This window comes from Hetaerina americana, unplaced genomic scaffold (genome assembly GCF_022747635.1).
Source record: "Hetaerina americana unplaced genomic scaffold, ioHetAmer1.1.p SCAF_5, whole genome shotgun sequence".
Classification (NCBI taxonomy): domain Eukaryota; kingdom Metazoa; phylum Arthropoda; class Insecta; order Odonata; family Calopterygidae; genus Hetaerina; species Hetaerina americana.
In genome coordinates this window covers 33,613,909-33,636,589 of record NW_027287095.1, presented here as the reverse complement: position 1 = coordinate 33,636,589, position 22,681 = coordinate 33,613,909, and the positions used below count along the sequence as shown (strand labels likewise).

General features: G+C 40.7%; 1 protein-coding gene across 1 annotated transcript in view; it reads left to right on the top strand.

Annotated features, from left to right (window-relative positions):
- Positions 1-801: 801 nt before the first annotated feature.
- smog (G-protein coupled receptor 158 smog) overlaps positions 802-22,681 on the top strand; it is a 113,490-nt gene continuing 91,610 nt past the window's right edge. Inside the window, exons 1-2 of the mRNA XM_071591832.1 lie at positions 802-867; positions 3,641-3,771. Coding sequence (XP_071447933.1) covers positions 802-867; positions 3,641-3,771 — 197 coding nt within the window. The remainder of the gene's footprint in view (positions 868-3,640; positions 3,772-22,681) is intronic.

Here is a 22,681-nt window from a genome sequence, read left to right as displayed (position 1 = left end):
AACTTTCTGAAGAAAAAATGAATCTCTCACTTTGACCTGGAATCAATGTAACGCACACAAGAAGGGAGAAGTTGACTTTTTGAAATTCAACCGACATATTGCTGCAAATATGTATGCATATATGTACAACGCCTATTTTACTATCATTATTTTTTATAACGAGGAACTGGACTACCCATGGGCTCTCGTCTTTAAAATAAGTGAAATTCAAAGAATGCATTTAGAAAACCAAAAGTTATGAAAAAATGTTCAAGGCACAAAAACATTTTACTACTGCATCGCATTTATGGAATAAAACAAGAATATTCCTTATGTATATACAGCGGCCGAACCATTCGTGTATAATATTCTAATTCATGGATTTTGATCAAAACCCTGGAAGTCATAGCACATACGAATGGATTTTTTGAAACCCTTGAAGCCAATATATATTTCTTTAATAATAAGTACTGCATTTATTGCTTCCCTTTTCTCTCAAAATATTTCTGGCAGTCCTTATGCTCTTGACATACTGATAAGCCAATTTATGACCTGCCGTCGGTCTGTACAGGGGCCAAATTAATTGAATTTATGTAACTCCCATGCCTGAAGCTGGACTCGAGCCATTAATCCATTGGTTAGCAGGCCGGCTCGACATTCACCCATAAAAAATATACTGAGGTAACAAACACAGAAAACTTCATACACATTTTTCAAATTGAACCGTTGATAATTTAGCTCAAGTGGTAACATTTGTTATATTTATTATGGAAATTAAAGTAAGCGATAGAAGAGAAAATGATAGAAAGACTGGAGTAGAGCATGGAAGAGGTTGTATTATTGTATAGCAAGAACGCTGGTGGCAGTAAGGACGACGTTATAAATAAGGTAATAACTTTGGAAATTCTCGCTATATGTGAAATATGGTAGTTGCTAGGAATCGTCCAAGAAACACCTTCAATGCGTAGAATACCATGAAATTGAATGGGTAGAATCCATGAATACCGTGAAATAAAACTGATGATGAAATTATTTGGCGATTATGACATTCCTGATGCATTAGATTCGCTCCCGGTTAGCAACAGCTTATACCCGAAATGCTGCTTAAACTAGTCACCAAGTGCGGGCTTCACGCTTTTTCCTCCGGGGAAACTAATCAGGGAGATGGCGGGTCAATTCACCTGAATTGTGGGCGTCGCCGACAGAGCGAAGGGCGAGGGACTCTCCATTGGTCGGTCCCAACAGGTTTCTTTTCCCTTTATCCCTTTGACACGCCACTTGGCCGAGGACAAAAATGAAAGCCAAACGGCTTTTGGAAGGAGATGGGGGGAGCGCGAAAATTTCATTCCGCGAGGAGAACCGCGAAAGTAGCCGGCCGGAAAGGACCGAATAGTGCGGGAAGGGAGGTGGGAGGAACGGATCACGTCGGACGGGTCGGGGCAGGGTTTTGGGATGTGGGCGGGGGGTTCTTTCGATCTTTGTCGGTCAAAGGAGTGGAGGATCAGGATGGAGGAGGGCTGCGGAAACGTTCAAAAGATATCCAGAAGTTTTTGATGAATAATTCAGGCGATTCCGCGAGACCCACCCACGCCCGCTTACCATTCGATCGATTCCTATCCGTCCCGACCGACTCCTATTTCCCGGTGGGTGAACGAGGGAAGGAGGGGGAAAGTGGGAAATTATCGCCGGTGATCGTCGGACGAGCAGGTGGAGAATTCCATGAGAATTCGTTTCTGTTTCAATTTTTTCGAAACGAAACGTTGCTCAAAGCCCCTCTTCCCCATGAAAAATTTAACCTTTCAAAGATCATTAAACGCTAGCGTTTTCGTTTCGAAATGACAGTTTTCTCTTCTTCTCTTACCGATTTTTTTCCAAACACCAACCCATAATTTATCATTTAAATCGTCTTATAGGTCTGTCGAGAGATTACAGAGCCCGCCTTGTTACATTAATTTCTCGTGTTTTCTCTTCTCTAAGACATGGTAATACACGAAATCCCAAATGCTGGGAAACATGAAATGCCAAGTGGGAATTTTTTCGTCGTTCCAGGGAGACCTGATCAACAGACATGCCGAAATAAGTGGAAAAATAATAATAGTAAATCTCCAAACAGCATATAAAAAATTACTGGGAGATAGATAAAATGGGGAGGCTGAAAAAGAATCATAGGCAGAGTGACAACTCTTCGTCTATAACTGTACGTGCATAATAAATGCCCCAATCCCATTAGAAGAGTAGGCTATTTAAAAAAAAGGGGGACAATATATTTTCGCTATTTTACTGCGGAGTTTCGAACAGTGCTCCCTAATTAATATACTCCCTAATTAATTACTCTTTTAATTAAATGTTAAATACTTGACTTTCTAAGTCATTTTTTAAAAATAATATCATTCAAGCACCGCAATCAAGCGTGCTTATTCCTGGGATAAATTTTTATTGTTCATCACGACCGGGTGTGATCGAGGGAGACATTATGTTACCGCAATTATAGTTTTATTCCAATCAGTTTCAATAAGTATTCCCTATTACGAGGGTCATCCGGAAAGTAGTACCCGTTCGTGCCGCATGAAGTGCTGACGACGCGAGTAGCCGCTGGACGAGGTCAGATAGCTTCAGTGGCTTGTCTGCCTTCTCTGAGCCAAGTTGCGTGACGCTAGCATTGCCTGTGTTGTTTCTGTGATTGTTTACAATGTTTAAAAAAATTGAGAACGCCGCCAGTTGTGAAGTGAGGGCAGTGATTAAATTCCTCAATGCAAGAAACGTTCGCCCATGTGATATTCATCGCCAATTAAAGGAGGTGTATGGAGACAATGTAATGGACGAGTCGTCTGTTCGGCGGTGGTGTCGCAACTTCAACATGGGGAGGGGGAACACACACGACGATGAGCGTTCGGAGAGACCGTCTGTCATTACAGACCAACTGGTGAGCTCAGTTGACGAATTCGTGAGGAACGATCGGCGCGTCACAATTGATGACATCTGTGAGCATTTTCCCAATGTTTCTCGAACAATTGTTCATGAAATTGTTAAACACCATCTGCATTATGCAAAAATTTGTGCAAGATGGGTCCCTCGCGTATCTCAATGAGCTGGCGGCGAAGGACTATGCAGCAGGAATACAGAAACTTGTCACACGTTATGACAAATGCCTTAATTTGCTTGGAGATTATGTTGAGAAGTAGTTTAAAGTATCCTCTTTCAAATAAAATTTTTTATGTTTGTTAATATTTACTTTTGTGTCTTTAATTCACGAACGGGTACTACTTTCCGGATGACCCTCGTATTTATTTCCGCGTGTAAGGGCAGTTCAAATTGCCGTGTGTGGTGACCTGAAGAATGTTTTCAATCAATTGAGCAAGAAGAAAACGAATACCTACATCTCGTGTTCTCCAATGTAATTTCAATATGGGGCTAAACCCATTCCCTGCCCTTTTACCAGCATCAAACTCGCACAATTTTTATTTATATATGCCTTTTGAGTCTTGCAAATGAATATATCGTAGTTGGTTGTGGTAAAATAATGGCTGATATAATACTCGAATTTGCTCACATACCTCCTTACGTAGCACCCACACGCCCTTGTGAATCCCTCACAGTTACCGACTTCGACGCCCACTCATTCGCTCACTCACCTGTTTTGCTCTCTTCTCTGCCTTTGCAGTGCGTGCCGCTGGAGGGCCATGGTTTCCGCCGCGGTGGGTACGAATGCCGCTGCCTCCCCGGCTACTTCAACCCGCAGGCCACCTGGCGGGGATTCACGTCACTGCCACCCGGGAACGAAGGAACGAGAAGGTAAGTTCGGAACCTCATAGCCGGCGATCCGAGACCCTACACGCGCACTGCAAGATAAATGAAAGATAGACATCATCGTCAAGCAAAACGAGAAACGTCGTTTGAATTGCCTACGTATCCAAGAATCCCCATCACTGCAGTCATGATTATTTGCATCAACATATCACTCTGTAAACAGTCACGAAGGCGTTTGGCAGGGTGTCTTAAGTCACCAGCTATGAGAGCAATTGGTACAATACGACAATCCGTGGCATTTTATTTTCGAGAGGATTAAATTGTGGTTCGGGATGCTTCGTACCACTATACTCACGAATTGTGCGAGGGAAATAGTATTCCAAATATCTAACGACTCTGCGCCAGTCGATATCTCTTAATTATTCATCGTGATTCCTCCGACCTTCAATGAAATGCGGGCCTTAAGTTCTCTTTATCTAATTAAAATAGAGTGATTGATATTCATCCGATATCACGGATTACATGCAAAGCTTAAGCCTTGCATGTAATCCGTGTGCTACCAGTGGCTCACGACCACGGAAATCCAATAATAAAATGACTGAAAATAATTCACGAGTATGGGGTCTAGTTTTTACGTACATGTATATACAAAGTGAGTTATGAAATAAATTAATTAGTTAACGCCTATCTCTACGATCACCTGCAACGCGTGGTAACTGCGGTCACCTCTCCCTCCCGTACTTAGTTACGAAACATTCCTATTTATGAAAGATGGCGTTATATTTTACTCAATTTAATCATCAGAGGTATTTCCATGGAAAAAATCTCCTACGCCAAAATAACAACGCAAGATCTCGTCTCTGAGCTTCATATTTAACTAAAGAGAGAGAGAGAGAGATTTGGTCTTCGAAATACGTATAGCAGTATAAGGTGGACACCAGACTAATCAAGACTTAAATCACACCGGGCCGTAAGTGACTAATATTTTATTTGACCACCACAAAACTTCCATTTGCATTTCTATCGGGCTATTTAATTGAGAGAAATTAGAAATTTAGCCTTATCCTGATATTAATCCTTGGAGGCTAATCGTACAAAGTGAATCATATTAAATGTTCTACTTTTGAACGAATATGGACGAAACTGTATGGGATTAAGGAGTGAAATTTCATCAATACGATAAATACTTGCAGAAGAGAGAGAACTTGTAGTCCTGAATCATGGTTAATTTCTAAAGAAGAGTCCAGTCAAGATGCGGGAGTATTGATTGGTTCAGAAACTTGGGCTTCAAGGCAGGGCGATGAACGTAGATAGGAGGTTTTGGAGATAGGGATTTGGAGTGCGATGAATAAGGAAAAGTTGGAGAGCCGGATGAAAGGAGGGAAGCGAAGACGCTAGATGGGACGAGAGAGGAGAGGAAGTGCGCAGAGGGAATTCGGAGTTAGGGAGCGTGAATTGAGAAGATAACTGGCACTGAGGAGTGAAATCATATTGAAGGATGTGTCAGAGGCATATATTTTGGGTAGGCAGGGAAGGAGAAGAATGGAACTGGAATTTTAAGGGTCATATACAAGATGGTAGTAGGTAAATAAAAAAGGAATGCGGGAATTTCAAAGGAGAAAATTTAACAAAATGGTGGATTTTATTATTAGTATACCGGTATAGAATTTTCTTATCTCGAAAAACAACGCTAATAGTAAGATGAGTTGCTTCTAGTTTTAATATTTCGAAAATCAGTATTTTACAGTAGTCTTTACAAAAAATACTTAAGAATTTAAATTTCATTGAAAAAGTTACGAAAATTTAAGTTTTCGGTGGGAATACCTATTCGAAACGAGTTCGTTTTCCCACACGCATTCAACTGACACGAGCGTAAAACATTTTGTTGGTAATATTCGCACGTCTTTTTATCTCACTTTTTTATCTTTCACAGAAAATTCATGAAAACACAATTATGACTTTCTGTCAGCTGTAAAATTCTTCCATAGTAAAATGCTCGGAAATCGGAGATACTTCTTGCTCCTGCCGCGATGATACGTTATAAAGCATCAACAAGTGTTTAAGTGATTAAAAAAATTGCTTTCATAAACGCTACGCAGTAGAGAGGGAGGGAAGGATGAGAGCATGCCAACTCCTGACTTTCAACCCCGCAAGCAATACGGCATTAAGTATAAATGGATCTCTTCCAATTATGCAGATGGCCAAGCATTTAAAACTAGTGTTAAAGTGGATGTACAGTATAGGTCCATATAATAAGTATCGAGACTGGTTCCAAAAATCAAAATTTATTGCAATTATCATTACAATTACTTAATAATCTTCAAAATGCATTTCTCCTGCATCGATAGACTAAGTTCGGCGCGTTTGCCACTCGGCAAAAGCCCAATGGAAGTCGGTTTCCGGGATACTGTTGAGAGCCTTTGTTGTGGCCGCTTGAACCGCTTCGAGGGAAACGAATGGATATCCTTTGAGCTCCTTTTGAGCTATCCTTTGAGGTAATAACGTAGTAGAGAAAGTCTTCATCTTCCTGGACGCAGTCCGAAATTTCTTGCGGAATTTCCACCCGCGACAGTTTTTGTTCCTCGCTCAAGACTTTCGGCACCAGCTTCGCGCACACTTTCCTCATCGCAAGATCCTCTGTTACAATAGTGTGGACGGTTCTGACTGAAAGGCCGGTCTCCTCACTGATAAGGGTGCTGGTTAAACGCCTGTCAGAGCCCAAAACGATTTTCACTTTGGCCACCTGAGCATCGGTTCGAGCGGTCGTCGGGCATCCGACGCGGTGCTTGTCTTCGACGAGCTCCCGGCCTTCCTCGAGCATTTTGTGCCACTCAAAAACTCTTGTGCGGTTTAAAACATCATCCCCATAAGCCTGATTAAATATTTCAAGGGTCTCCGACGCGGATTTCTCGAGTTTAACGCAAAACTTCACAGTGTAGCGTTGCTCGATGGTACGCTCCATGCTGGCGCGACGACACCACAAACAATCACACGTCACAAAAATCCACCTCCTGTCTCAACGCATGCTTGGAGGCGACTGAACTAAAGTGTGCCTGAGTGGCGGGGGACCCCTCTACCGAGCCGAATGGTCGGACCCCCATCCACCGCTCCGTTGAGGCTACAGCGAACCAGTCACGATACTTATTGTACGGACCCTGTAGGTTGTGGCACACACATACGCTCAGGAAATGATTTTTTTGCGGAAGTAATACTAAAAGGTAATTGCACCTAGTCTAAGCCAAAGTTTAGCTATTCGTCCAGACACGTGTGTCCTTTGAGCGGGGGTTTACCTCCAAGGTGACCTCCCGAATAGAAAACATCCTCTCTCTCTCCGAGGACCAGACATGGGCCATGGACGATGTCACTGCAAGAAATTTCTCCATTTGGTTCCGCCCAAAAATAATCGATGCATCCTTCGGACAAGTAAACGGAGAAAAATGCTCATCCGGCTTAAAAACAACGCTGAAGGTTTTTTTCCACCGAGTGGCACTCTTGTAGCATAGCCCTGGACTCAGTGAAGTAAAAGGTTTGGAAAAGAGAGCGCTCGGGGAATCCGTTGCATAATTAAAGTCCTCCGCGAAAGTGTGAGCGGCCAAAAATTGGTTGGTGAGAATAGAGAGGGGGAGATGGGCGGGAGGGTAGAATGGGCGGTAGTAGGTATGTGTTAGCGCCCAGGTGAAGGGCCCATTCTGTTATTTTTTTTTGTTCTCCGGCGAACTCGTTAAATAGAGCCACACGGCTTATGTTTCCCTTTACTTTCCTTTTATTTTTACTTGAGCCAACCACCTTCGATATAATGATTTTTATCTCTTTCTCTCGCTTTCTCTCTATCCGCTTACCTCTTACAAACAAACCTCATTGGAGCGCTCCGCCGTACTTTAACAATATAATATATTTTTCGTTATCATTTTGAATAAAACTTTTTAATTCCCAGAGTTTTTATTCTGTTTTCTCGGCTCAGGAGTTGTGGGGTTTGTTTTGTTTTTATTTGATTTTTATATTTATAATTTTATTCAATCCTCCCAACCCCTCCACATGCCTTCTCGCCCCAATCCCTTCCATCCTCCCGCTATCCCTCGCACCCCTCATCTTTCCACCCCACCCCACCCCACCTTCACCTCTTGCCCTCATCCCCAGGTGGGAATGGGTAAAGAGCTAAGTTTTTAATGGCATTCCTCGAGAATGTTTGATTAATTCTTTCCTCTTCTCGCGGCGCGGGCGTTGTTTCGGGAGGGAAGGAGATGAAGGAAAGACGGAAAAATGTCGTGAAGACGAGAGAATTCTTCCGCACACTCCCAAGGCATCGCTCTGACTCGGGACTCTCTCTCTCTCTAGTCGACTTTAGGGTCGCTTTCCCAACAAGAAGATTTCGAGATTATTATCATCTATTTTATTCGTCGGATCGCCTCCTTCTCCTCATCTTCCCGCCCACTCCAGGGACTGGAGGGAAATCTGGAGTGGGAGAAAGGGGGGAGGTAGAGAGAGAGAGAGAGGAAGGGGGAGAAATGTTCCGAAATATTTCTCGTTTGTGTTTGTCCAGCAAATTGAATTCCGGGGTCGAAGAGCTACGCGCAGGGAGAAGAGAGAGAGAGAGAGATGGAGAGAGTGAGAAGTGGAAATTAAAGGGGTCGTTCAGTCTTTAGCCCCTCCCCCCCTGTCCAAATTGAACTTGCGGGGAGTCTAGTTTGTCTCCCTCTCTCTCTCGTCACAGAATCCTTTCCCCTTGAAAAATCTTTGATTAGCGGACGATGTTACATTAGAGAACCCATCGTATCTCTCTCTCTCTCTCTCTCTCTCTCTCTCTAAGGTTTCTAGCTATCCCTCTCCAACCCTCACCTCCCCCACTCAGAGTCGAGAAACGGAGGCAACTTTGATTAATTTGCTTTAGCCGTACGGGGATAGCGGCAGGACGTCCATTAGCTCACAAACCGCGTCGGGGGAGTTAAAATATTTGATTATTTACGTTCTCGGAAATGAGGTAATGACGACGTGAGAGCGGGACCCTAGAGCATGGTGTACGTACGGCTGAGGAAGATCCTTAGGCTTGCACGGAATTGCCTCGAGAGGGAAGCAGGCTTTCTGCATCTTTTCGGCAAATTAGAACCCCGCACGCGTCATTTTCTTCCTTGGCCCTTAGCGGTACTCGCACGACGCATCGATCAACATCGAAGTGATTCTTCCGCGAAATATACTGTTAATGGATTGCCAGCGGGGATACCTGTGAGGAAAATTCAAACTTAAGAAAAATTACCTTAGCTCTCTTAAATTCTAACGACAGATCACGACGGAATAGACCTTGGATCGCCTTGCATTGGTGATTTAATTAGTATTTATAACCCCAGAACGGTGATAACAAAGCTCAATGTTAAAAAAATAAGCATGAATAGTATTTCCTTCATCAATACATCTACTTAATGCCCCGCAAAACACCGTAAGGGCGTGATATGGGAGGGGTTAGAATATCAGTCTTTTATGTACAAATATTCAATCGTACATAAATCTTAATATGCCTTTATTTGTACAAAGATAAAAAACTTTACGCTTGCCCTCCCCTTGTAGCAATTTTAAACAAATCTAGCAGATTTTCTCTATTTCTATTCCGATTCCTTGGTTAACGTTTCCTCTCACGGAACCCGAATGGTTGCCGCGTACTCCAGATGTGGTCTAGCTAAACTGAGGTAATGCCTTTCTCTTACCTTTCCATTATATTCTCCTACAATCCGTCAAATCGAATCTAGCTTCTTTGAAGTGCCCAGAAACTGCGGGTAATGCCGCGACAGTAAATTTTAACGGAGTCATCCGCTAAATGAGCATAACAATACAACAATTTCAGTGTACAAAAATTATTCGCATTGACGAGGCAAGCCTTCTTTGAAGATGATCCGAATACGATTATCTTCTGATATGTATATGAAAGGTATGATCTAAGTACAACATTAAATTAGACCTGTTCGCGCTTAATTCGAGTCCACCTATTCTATAATGTATGCATTGTTTACCTTTTCTTTTATTCCAAAACCTAAGTTCTTTCTAAATCACTGTTTCGTCTCCAAATGATAAAAAAAAATACAAAAAACGTGGGAACTTAGGTCGTAATGTTCATCAAGAATATTAGGAACCCTATGCCACCAATATCCACACTATTAATTTTCACCGATTTACGTGAATTCATAAATTGTTCCAATACGGTAATTCTTCAGACATTATAGTAAAAACACATCATCACACAAAAAACGCTATAGGTAGAGCGTAGTGCGATTATTTGTCAGTGTTTTCTTTCCTACCATTCATTGTACTGCTTTTATTGTGGCAATGTTATCGTAAGAAACGGAAGTTCAATACCATTTGGAATTATGAGTAATTGCGCGTAACCCGTCTTCCACGCAAGAAGTTCAACTTCCGAAGCGACATATAGTATCAAACCTAAAAAAGAGAAAGTACAGAAGTAGCAATGATTATTGCAATGTTGCAACCCATTGAAACTATTGAAGATCCGTGGAAACAAGGCATGCGATCATGTGATGTGACTTCTCATGTGATCCTATATCCGACCCAAATAATGAAATTCAGCCACCGTCGCAAAAGGTAACGTTTAAGTAGCGAATATCCGATTCCTTTAAATTATTATGCAAAGTCCCACCTAAACCGTGATTGGTAGTAGCCTCAATTTTGCTTTATAACAAAATGCATAAATGGCCAACATTATCAGCTGTATGTTGGCAATACGGTATTAAATATAACATCAGACCAACAACTATTCACATACAAAATCATCCCAGAGATAAAAATCTAACCATCATCTATACGGCTGAAATTTTCTTCCATAGGTGAGGTTATACCTGGTTTTCAGCCCTACAGCGTGAAGAATTCACAAGGCAAGGGGAAAGGATAGTTTTTTATTCAGGTAATAACACAACTGACGTATGACATGAGATATTCGGCTTCGCCCGAACTTGAACCTAAGGCCCTCGAAAGGCGAAGATTTTGGCCAAAACAATTATCTACGATTGAGGAATTTTACTATTATTGTACTCACACTTTCAAACTTTTCTTTGAGAGAATCACACTATTAAGTCACGGATAAACCTATGACTAAGTTTACGGAGAAGTTGATGCTTTCTGAATGAATAAAGCTTTAAACGGCGAAAATCCATCGCCAATCGCGCATACGGACGGCAACAACTCTACTAAAATGTAATTATACTTGTAGATAGCTAAAGAAGAGAGAACTTTAAATACTAGCTCTAGTTATTAATATTGCTGATCTATCGGTTAAGGTGGGCCTTGAATGAACGCAGGTTATACCGCGGTGTAACGACAATCCCCTTGCCTCTCCCACAAAAAAACCTGACATCCAACATTAGATGGAATCCCTCTTAAATCCAGCATATTTCCTTTATCCCTACGTAACGTCCAAAGTGCCGATTCTATTACTTTCCCTTCTTCGTTTGCCGAACGTTTTCCCCTCTTTCATATTTTTCAACATCCCATTGCCAATAACAATTCTCTCCATCCATCTTTCCTGCTTGCTTTGGATTTCACCCAACGATTCTCTCTCCTCCCCCCACTATGCCTAGCACTTCCTCGACTAAGGGTCAGTAAAACATTTTTTGTAAAATCCCGCATGAAATCCAAGTTGTAAAACTCTCAAACATCTATCATCTCATACGTAGGAACATTCCATCAACCTATTCTTAAGGGCCACCAATGACATCATTAGCATTTTCAGCAAAAAAAGAGAGTGGATGCAACCATTGCTTGAATGTTGCGTAAACGACAATTGGTGAGTGTCAATAATGTTCCAGTTAGAATTTTCAAATATCGGGTTCTTTAATGGCGAAAGAGAAATAAAATCAAAGAAAATGAGTTTCCGGATAGGTTTCCAAAATAATCTTGCTGTACAACTGATATAGGTTAACGATATATAAAAAAATAGGGCTATGAACAACTTTAAAGTAAAGCAGAGCAGAAATATTTCATTAATATTTTTAAATGACATATCGTATTACTACATGCTCATGGAAAAATATCCTCAAATACCAATAATAATACGAAATAATGATACGTAACACTTTTAAAAATTGTAATTGCGTCTGTTGCCCGATTAACTGTTAGTTTGGGTATATTAATTGAGTACTGTGGGTTAAGAGTTCGAACTTTTCAAATCGTCGTCCGTTGAGGAAAACAAACGCGTATTGGGATTAAAAAGCGACGTTATATTATTAAAACCTTAATAATTATTTCTTGACCAAAGCGGTAAAATAATTTGTCCTTTAAGTTCCAATTACGGCAGTTTTTTCGTTCAAAATGAACAAGTCTTGAATGGAATTCGTGAAAAGGAAGAATGGTGCGACAGATGATGGGATGAGTTCCTCTCCGGTATCGGCTATTCTGGAAAATTTCCATCACTTCCGGTCTCCCCGGAAAATATCCTGATAATTGGAGACTCTCCCCGGGTCCCCACAATGGCCAGCCCTCCCCCCTATTTTCCCTCGCACTGAGGTCAGTTCCATCGGACAACCTCCCCACCCAACGTACGGACTTGCATATCACATAAATCGTTAATCAAGGGGGGGGTTGGTGGAGGGGTGGGCGCGAGGAAACCAAGGTCGATGTGTCCTTCTCACACCCACAAACAACCGGTCTTCGCTCTGCAACAAGTGATGATGAATGCATCGATGCCTCCAAAATTTACGGCAAGTCCGAGGGCTCGCAAGTTTTGGCCGAAGAAATATTTGCGACGAAGGGACACTTTTTATTGCCCCACGCCTCTCGCGTAAAGGCATCCGTCTTCTCTCGCGTGTGGCTCCAAAGTTTGTTGTTGCCCCTCCCACGCACGTTAACCCTACACGCCCTTCTTCATTTCGACCGTTAACGGAGAAAGGCGACGGGGGGAGGGAGGGGGGCATTAAACAACATGAATTATCAAGCATCTCAAAAATCAACATTATTTCTTGGTGTGCCCGGAAAAGTGAAATGTTTAAATGTTACATAGACGTATACATTATTAATCAGAGGTATTTTCACGGATATCAAATTCAAATTAGAAAATGAATGACAAATAGATGTAGATAGTCATAAATGCGTCGAAAAAGTTACAAGTCATAGTAATTTTTCATCAAAAAGCAACGATTAGAAGTGAAGATAAAATCACGATAAGAGACAATTTTATCGACATAATCACTTCTTAATAATCACCAATCATAAACATCGAAATAATTACATTTCCAAGTTTTCCCAGCTAGAATTTTTAAGTTAGAAAACGTAGCTATAAACGTGTCTGTGACACGTCATTTTCTGCAATTACAGAACAATGCATCGCACGACATATTTTACATTTCTAAAAAAATGATCACTGAAGTAAACGAGAGAATTGAAGTTATAACAAATTTTCATGTAAATAAAACAGTCGCAATCAGGAATCAAATATTTTTTCACAATTTTAGATTTTTAAAATTTTTATTTTTTTAGATTAACGGAACGAATCAAATTTTAGATTGATACAGAGATCAATCACCTTCTTTAGCCTTCTAGTCTATTGTGCATGCCCGGCATCAATCATTAATTAAGTGACTTTGGGAAGCTAGGAATTTATGAAGTATTTTCAACAGGAAGATATACGGCACACAAATTCTGAGTTCAATCAAGGCTAATATCTATGTCATACAGGGTTCGTCCGGAAAATAAGTGTACTGAGCTCAGGAAAAAAAATTTATTACAGTTTTACATATCTTAAGCTAATATTCCTCAAAATAGGACCCTTGTGAGTCGATACACTTGTTCCAGCGGCGTTCCCATTCCTGGAACGCTCCCGCGAAGGCATCATCGGGAACCTCTCGAAGACACGTCGTCACGGCCTCTTTGACGGCGTCCAAAGTCCCGTATCGCGTTCCTTTCAAACTCCTCTTCATCTTCGGGAACAGAAAGAAGTCCGGTGGTGCCAAGTCCGGGCTGTAGGGCGGGTGCGGCAGCGTTGCCACGCCGTGCTTGGCCAAGAAGTCCGACACGACAAGCGCGGTGTGAGACGGCACATTGTCGTGATGCAGCCGCCAGATGTTTTTGATCGCTGGCCGGATGCGGGCGACTCGTTTTCGAAGCCTGTAGAGCACTTGGACGTAAAATGCAGCATTTACAGTTTGTCGTTCAGGTACAAATTCGTAGTGGACGACTCCCCTTTTGTCAAAAAAGACAATGAGCATCGCCTTGATCCGAGATTTGCTCATGCGAGCTTTCTTTTGACGGGGTGATGATGGGGTGTGCCACTCCGCACTTTGTCTCTTCGACTCCGGGTCGTACTCAAAGATCCACGTCTCGTCACCCGAAACAACGTTCTCTAAAAAATGTGGATCATTTTTGCAGTGATCCGCAAGTTGTGTCGCGATTTCCAAACGATTGAGTCTTTGATCATCACTGAGCACTTTCGGCACCAACTTTGCACAAATTTTTCGCATCTGTAATTGCTCCCTAATAATCTCGTGCACTATTGTTTTTGGCACATTACACTGCTCTGCTATCATCCGAACACTAAGACGACGATCAGAGTTCAGTACATCGCGAACTTTTCGCACATTTTCGTCGGTGAGTGTCGTTGATGGGCGTCCAGGCCGTGGTTCGTCGTCGACCTCTTCTCTGCCCTCCACGAACATCTTGTGCCACCGAAAGATCATGTTTCTGGACATGGCTGACTCCCCGTAAGCCTGGTTAATTATACCGACAGTTTCGGTAGACGATTTCCCAAGCTTTACCGCAAATTTGATGGAATAACGCTGCTCCAAAAACTTCGGCATCGCGTTCCGTGACGTGGGTCGAGCGTGGAGGTTCGCGTTAACAGAGCTCCTCACTACACCAGAGCTCAGAGCCGACTGCCTTTTTCAGCGTCACTTGCCAACATACCCCCCTCCAATCGCAGCCCGTCAGAGCGGTGCTGGGCGCGCCTGGAGCGGCGGGAAAAAATCAGTACACTTATTTTCCGGACGAACCTGTATAACGAGGCAGGATTCAATGAACCCTATCGGGTTCGACCAATTATTCTGCGCCGCAAATATAACTACACAAATCCCAACGAAAAAGAAATTCAAATACTTTATCCCAAAAGTAAAAATGCCTGAAAAGCAACGGATCATACGAGGGAAAATAGTGAATCATTATTTTATGCTGTGATAGGGGACATTTAATTTTGAGACAAATGATTGTATTCACTAGTTCCAATGTTTCTGTGCAAAGAAATCGGCATTGACTCAGTTCAGGAGATAAAAGATCGGAAATTACTTGTTCATGGGTTCCATTATATTTAAACGATAAAGCACGAAAAAGTATCCGATATGCCACCTTAAAGTGGCCATCCAAGAAGTTGAAAGGCATTTATTCAAGTAGTCGGAAGAAATACACCAGACATGCATACTACACATACCAGAGCTTATAACGGACGCCTACTCCAAAATCGCACTGGGACTCTTTGAGTTTTATTCCTGTGGTGGTAGGTTTCAACATTTTGATTAATATTAATGTCCTTAATACGTTTCAGGAGCTTTGCGAACTCTTTTATGCATGTACGAGGGATAAATCTCGTGGTTAGATCGATGTAGTAAAGCGGATAATGGATCAAACAGGCGCATGTTTACACCGAAGATTCGATAGTAATGTGTTCCTGTGGAAAGAACGAGGATTGGTATGAATTTTTGGTCGGGAGAGGGGCGATGGTTGGGGTTAGGTGAGGATTGGAAAAGGGAAGCTAATAGTCGGGAAGTCTCGAAGGCAGCGTCAATGTACCCGAGAAATCCAAGGAGATCCTCCTCTCCCCATGACCTTTGAACGAAGCGAGTCGCTTATCGACATTATCGATATGTCGCTTTCCCTTCGTTCGATAATTTGATTTAAACGATGATTATTCCGAGGGGTTTGATTGGTATCGGATTCCACTTGAGAAGTCGACTTTTCCGTGCATGTTATTCAGCTTAAACTATGTTTACTCTGAAAATGGATCTTGATGATCGCCGACCCTTTTGCTCTCTTCACTCGAAACTAAATCATTGTTTTATAGGGATTCTACATTTTTAGGAAAAGTATCAGTTCCCACTTAGCAGTGTCCTCATTGGAATACACTAAAGAGGTTTTGGACAGTCCCTATATATTATTTTACATAACTTACGCGTGAGCAATCTCTTGTTTAGCCTGCATAATTTACGTCTTCAATTTTTCGTAACTTTTCAAAAAAATATATTCTTCTGCTTCCTCGTCACCATATATCCCAAATTCTTCCAATAATTACAGCCACTAACATTCCACTGCCTCTCAATATTGTTTCGTCTATTTTTTTCCGATTTCTACGGAATTTTCTCCAGCAACTTTCCTTTTCCTCTCAAATATTTAGAACTTCGTCGTTGGCATTTCTCTCTATCCAACTTACTTTCTCAATTTTAGGCCATAGAAATACCTGAAAACCATCTCGTTTGCGCTCAACTTCTTCCATCAAAGACAAGGTTTCGAATCCATAACAGCGTTACTCTCCGTATTAAAGTATTTTCTAATCTCATCTCTAATTATTGTACTAGTTGCCGATTTCCTTTTACTAACAACTGCTTTTTTTCTCCTTCACTATACTTCTCCTCATTTCTAAATTACTACCCAAATTTTCCTCCAAATAATGCTGCTCGGATTATTAAACTGCTACATCTGCTACACTTCATTTATCTCGTACTTTAATGTTTGAATAGCCCATCTACGTGAACACGAAAGTTTTTACGCCAAACCATTACTCGTATTGAGTACTTTCGCGTTTTTATGGTCCTAATGTTACAATCAGAACGATGACGAACGCGATTTGTTTCCTAAAGAATTGTGACTTCACTGGATGAGGTTTTGGTGAACGTCATGTGAATGTAAAGTAATTATCCAACTTCTTATTTGTTTTTACGCCCCATCTTAAATTATCTACACCTACATAAATACCCCGCGACCCATTAAAAAGGTGGTGGGGGAGATTGAAAGCATCAGGTGAAATGGTTATGGATAAGGGAATAATGGACAAAATATTCCCTAATGTCCCTGAAAAGACATTCAAATCCATACAAACACTAGTGGAAAACTTAGTTCCAAACAAGTGTTAATTTCATCCGCTATAAAAGTTCAATATGTATCACAGGCGAAATGTAAAAAATCTTTATCGGAGAAAGAAGTAGGCTTGCCATGAAAAACCTCAGTCAAAAAGAATATAGTAGAGCAGGTGTAACAGTTCACCCATTTGGGTGGTCCTTTAGGGGGAAAACGGACGCAGGAGAAAGACATTGCGACAGGAGGAAGGAGATGCGTTGGTGGAGGAACCGTTTGCAAGGTGAAGGAAATTTATGGAAAATGCGATAATTCAGAAAGCACAGTAAATGTTATAAACACTTTAATACGGAGCGTAGCCCTGAATGACAATGAAAATTGGCATTTAAGGGAAGAGAATGAGTGTGGATTAGAGGTTTTTGAGACATTTTTACGGAGAATGGTGAATAAAATTAATTGGATTGTAAAAAATACAATGCGAACGTTTTAAGTATGAGAGAGGAGAAGATACGTATAGTCGTCTATAGAGGGGGTTTTCAAGAGAAATTACAAGAAAAAAGTAGGCGAAGGAGATACTGAAAGGAGGAGCGAATGAGATGCCGGAGGACATGTTAGGCAGGAGAATGTGAGGCGAGTGGGGAGAGAAAAGAAGAGAAGTCTTTCTAGATGATTATGAAGGTTGATACGAATGATGAGGATATGAGGGAGAAAATAATGTAGGACAAATAAGAAAAAATCAACGCGGTATGTAATGAATTATTGCTGTTATGTACCATCCAAAATCTGTCTCTGATAAGTGGTTTACATATGACGCACTGATATGAGAGAGTGTCAAATCTGAAATTAATAAGGTTTTAACAAGGTCCACCAGAATCGTATAATAATATTGTCGTGAAGACAGCAATGCGGTTTACAATGTGAGAAAGAGAACCAGAATGAGAGTCCCTCCGTCCCGTATAATGCAAACAAAACTAAAGCTTTTAGCATACTATAGACTTTCCGAGCCTCCTCCCGACACCGTGGCAATTAAACATTAAACCACCAGGAGGGCATAAGCGTAATGAAATTCCCACACTAAAAGACTAACGTAGCCACGTGTCCCTCCCTCCCACATTGAGTGGTTCCAACAAAACCAACTTCAACCTCAAGTTGGAGATACAACCTCCAACAAGAGTTGAAGTTGACGTCAAAACCAACATTTCTAATATAAAGACCTCACCCTCCATTGGCACTTCCTGCATGAACATTTAATAACTTCCCACGTTTCGGTACCAAATTAAACACAATCAAGGACTGAGTGGGTGCCCTAAGTACGGACCCCACCCCAATTGGAGGCACTTGGGATAACACGTGGAAGTAGATATTTGCTCCACCGATTTCTCCCCCCCCTTTCCTCCCTTCTGCTCCCTTTCCCCCTCTCCCGGGAGGATAAGGGTAGGGAGAGAGGGGGTTTTACATCCCTCGAGGATTCTTGGGGACAATTTAAAGTTTCCAAAAAAAAAGAAGTGAAGGAGAACGCTCCGAGAGAGTTTTCTCCTCGGGGAAAATGAATTCGGCGCACGCATGGGAAGAGGAGGAGGGAGGAAAAAACTTTCTCCATTTCTGCAACTCTCATTTCTTTGCGAAAAATTCTGATTCTTTTGCGGATAAGTTCGATAACTCGCTCCAATTATGGCGCGCTTGGTCGAGCAATCGCTTTATTTTCGCGAGCGCGTCGAAGAAGCTTCCCGGGAGCTTGCGTTAAAAAAAAACTAAGGAAAACGGATGTAGGACATGATTGTAAATTTCAACCTGGGCGCTATATCAAAGCTGCTTTGGAAGTCACGCAAAAAATGAACTCTCAATTTAATTCCAATATTGAATCGCATTCATTGATCAATAATAGGGGTGAGTTTCCCCATAGCTGGCTGGAAAAATTCTACATTTATAAAAATAAGACAGGGTGCTACTTTAACGCTTAAAGTGAATAATTACCAAATCACATACGACGTATTAAGGGGGGAAAAGTCCATCAGAAAACAAGAATATTTGATTCATAAGTATTTAAATCGCATATCTGATCAAATATACTGATAAAAATTATGACCGACGAGCTTACAAAAACCGTTACTCTAACATCGTCCCTACTGAAAATGAGGTCGTGCTCTCAAATACATGAGATGATTTTTCTCTGTTTTATGGTCTAAGGCGGTAGAATATTAGAAACAGCTCCCACAAAACATATGCTGAAGAAATTACCATGTCGGTGACAACTATTAAATTTATTGGTATTCCATGACTTATGCAATGGTAATTCATAAGACGGTATGCATGTAATTTGGATTATGATTTACTGATAGACCAAAACACCTAATTACAAGCGCAAAAGTAATCATTTCGTCTTGAAAATAAATATTTCATTGTTTTGAGAGAAGAGAAATAATATATCCTTTGTTGAAATTGGTCGTCAGATTTAACACCGACATCGCTGCGCCTCTCAATCACGTTCCAAATTGGAGTTTCACCAGTGGAAACATTTGCACACGCCTGGTTTGCATCTACTTGATGGGACCACATGCTCAAAAAAATTGAAAATCCTTCATTTCTGACAAACTAAAACAGCCAAATAACACAGCAACTATGACAGGTACAGACAAGATTAAGGAGAGTTATGCCATTAACAAATACGTATTTAACTCACCGATGAACAACTTGTTTAGTCAGTTGCCTAGGTCTGTACTTTTAAATCATATTGTATTTCGTTCAAGAAAAAATTATAGAGTTAACTTTTTATGACGAAATATTTCAAGGTAATTATCTACTCAGAAACTTTAATTCGTTGTGACAATGATAATAAAATAATGATTTCAATAGTACCAGGGATTCCAACAATCGTAACGAAATTCGGGGACAGGAGAATGGGCAAGTATGCTTTCTATTCAGAAGGCACTTGAAATGCATAGAGATGTAATTTAAATTTTGAAATGCTAATTAAAAGACCACAATAAGTATTATCATTAAATTGTTATTTAGGGCGAAAAAACCAGGTGAGAAACTCTTGTGGACGCAATTGGGGACAGTTTACCTTGCTCCGGGCAAGTATGTTATGCGACGAACAGCCGTTCATGTAGTTCATTCATGCCATACACTTATAATTGTAACAAAAAACCTTCTCATTACATAGCGATGATGATAAGGCTTCCAGTTTTTAAATTATAAAGGTATATCCATCACTATGGAAAAGTCTTTAAGCATTAAAATCAGAAATAATATAAACTTAGCCTTTAAGAATATAAGCGTGAGTAAGAGGGTTTAAGATGTCACGCTAAATTTGAGCAACTTGGCACACGTATTTGGTCAAATTTGTCCAATAAAAATCTGATACTTTAATCCAACAATAAACGGCACGTATGATTTGCCTACCCAGTAGAAACACCACCAGGATAGAGTTTCAAGGGACCACCCAAAAAATTATAAACCGCGCCTAGGCCAAAGCACAGTTCCCTAGATCAACTCTGAATCGTGCTGAAAATTTTCGAAAATCTAATTAATTCTTTAAACGGCTTGATAGCTCAATGGGTAGAGCGCTGGTCTGTGGATCAGATGGTTCGAGTTCGATTCCAGGTGACTCTTTTGGAAACCTTCAGTTTCCATCGAGGCCGATTATTTTTCCGCAGCCAAACCAGTAAACCACAGGTGGCACCCTACTATCCTCCCTCCCTACTATCTGATGTGTGAATTTAACTGCTGAGTAATTATTGCTAAAACAAATAACAATAATAAAATAAATAAAAATAATTCTGTCAGGTGAGCTCAACATTGACTTAACAAATCGTCCTTCGGATTTGTTTCCATGGTATATGTGTTGTATACGGTTTCCGTTTTCTGATGTGGTACTGTGAGTTGCGGGGGTTGGTAGAAAGCTGGAGTGCTGCCCAAAAATAGGATTTAATTCGCGAGAGCTCACATGAGCACCCCAAGCATTACAGAAACTGAGAAAGATTTTAGGGTACCAGATCTTCCTTGGATACCACTCGCGGCAAAAGGAAAGAAAGTGGTCTCTTTAACTTTATGCGTGCATTTCACGCGTTAGGCATGAATTTCACACGCCATACGTGAATTTCAAACTCCATATACTCTTAGTATTGGGTGCGCTCTGTACTCCCTAACTTATAAAACCAACCTCGGGGTTGTAAACTGAACTATATATATATATATATATATATATATATATATATATATATATATATATATATATATACAAATATATAAAACACAGATGTAGATTTTTAGAATATTGAGACACAAAGAAAGGACACTCACAATTTGTTATTTAAACAACAATAAAATAACAAATTGTGAGTGTCCTTTCTTTGTGTCTCTATATTCTAAAAATCTACATCTGTGTTTTTATATATTTGTGTGTCGCCGATGAGCGTTCCATTTCGAAGATATTATATATATATATATATATATATATATATATATATATATATATATATATATATATATATATATATATATATATATATATATATATATATATATATATATATATATATATATATATATATATATATATATATATATATATATATATATATATATATATATATATATATATATATATATATATATATATATATTCAAACACGAAATCCCGCCAAACGGCGAATAAATACTCATATATACAGAAACAGATATAAGGAAAAGGGATAGGAACACATATAAAGGACGAACACAATAGACGTGGGGAAGGCGGAATCGAACGGATCACAAGAGTAAAAATATTTCCTCAACTGGGACTCGAACACCGGATCTTTCCACTTGCCGGGCGGATGCTCTTAACCACTTGAGCTATCGAGGATAGTCAATTTACCCTGACGCCATCTCTTGGCTGAAAGAATCGGGGCGCTTGGTGACATATTAGACCCACGGATCTCAGGGTAAATTGACTATCCTCGATAGCTCAAGTGGTTAAGAGCATCCGCCCGGCAAGTGGAAAGATCCGGTGTTCGAGTCCCGGTTGAGGAAATATTTTTACTCTTGTGATCCGTTCGATTCCGCCTTCCCCACGTCTATTGTGTTCGTCCTTTATATGTGTTCCTATCCCTTTTCCTTATATCTGTTTCTGTATATATATATATATATATATATATATATATATATATATATATATATATATATATATATATAGTACAATACACAGTAACACACAGTATAGAAACACAAAAAAAGAGAACACTCACACGTATTTTCTTGATATTTCGACGGAAACAATCCGTCTTCCTCTGAAGATATAGAAGTAATGACTGCTGGAATTGTTGAGGTGAGGGGTGCGAGAGAAAGGGAAGGGGGCCAGGGGAAGGGGAGAACGGGAGGCGAAGGAGGGGTGAAAGGAATGGTTGGGGAGAGGAAAGGGAGAGGGAAGGGGCGGAATTGACACAATATCGGAAAATAGAACAACATGCTCACCGCAACTATTGCAGCATACGAGACTCATGTTTCAACCTAGAAAGTATTGATAAAGACCACGTAAGTCAAAACAAAGGCCACGTACACCAAAACTCATTCGGAAAAACACAGTGTCCACCCCCCGATATGCTTTGCTTCCACAAAGTAACAATTTTAGGCCACTCCCATGAGTGAACGACATTGAGGCCCGGATGCTGATAGGCCATACAGATGTAAATGAATGCCATTTCAAGAGTTTTTAATTCTATAGGGTTCTCGGATGTGGGAAGGGACGCTAGGACGGAAACATTGTAACACTGGTTGAAAGGGGTATTATGATGGGAAGCATGTTTAGGGATGGGGAGACCCGCGGACGGGGAGGAGGGATTGCACGAGGCGCGGTGGTTATTAATCCTAATGTTAAGTGGTGTGGAACATTGGCCAATGTAAAAGGACGGGCAGAGTTTACAGGTAA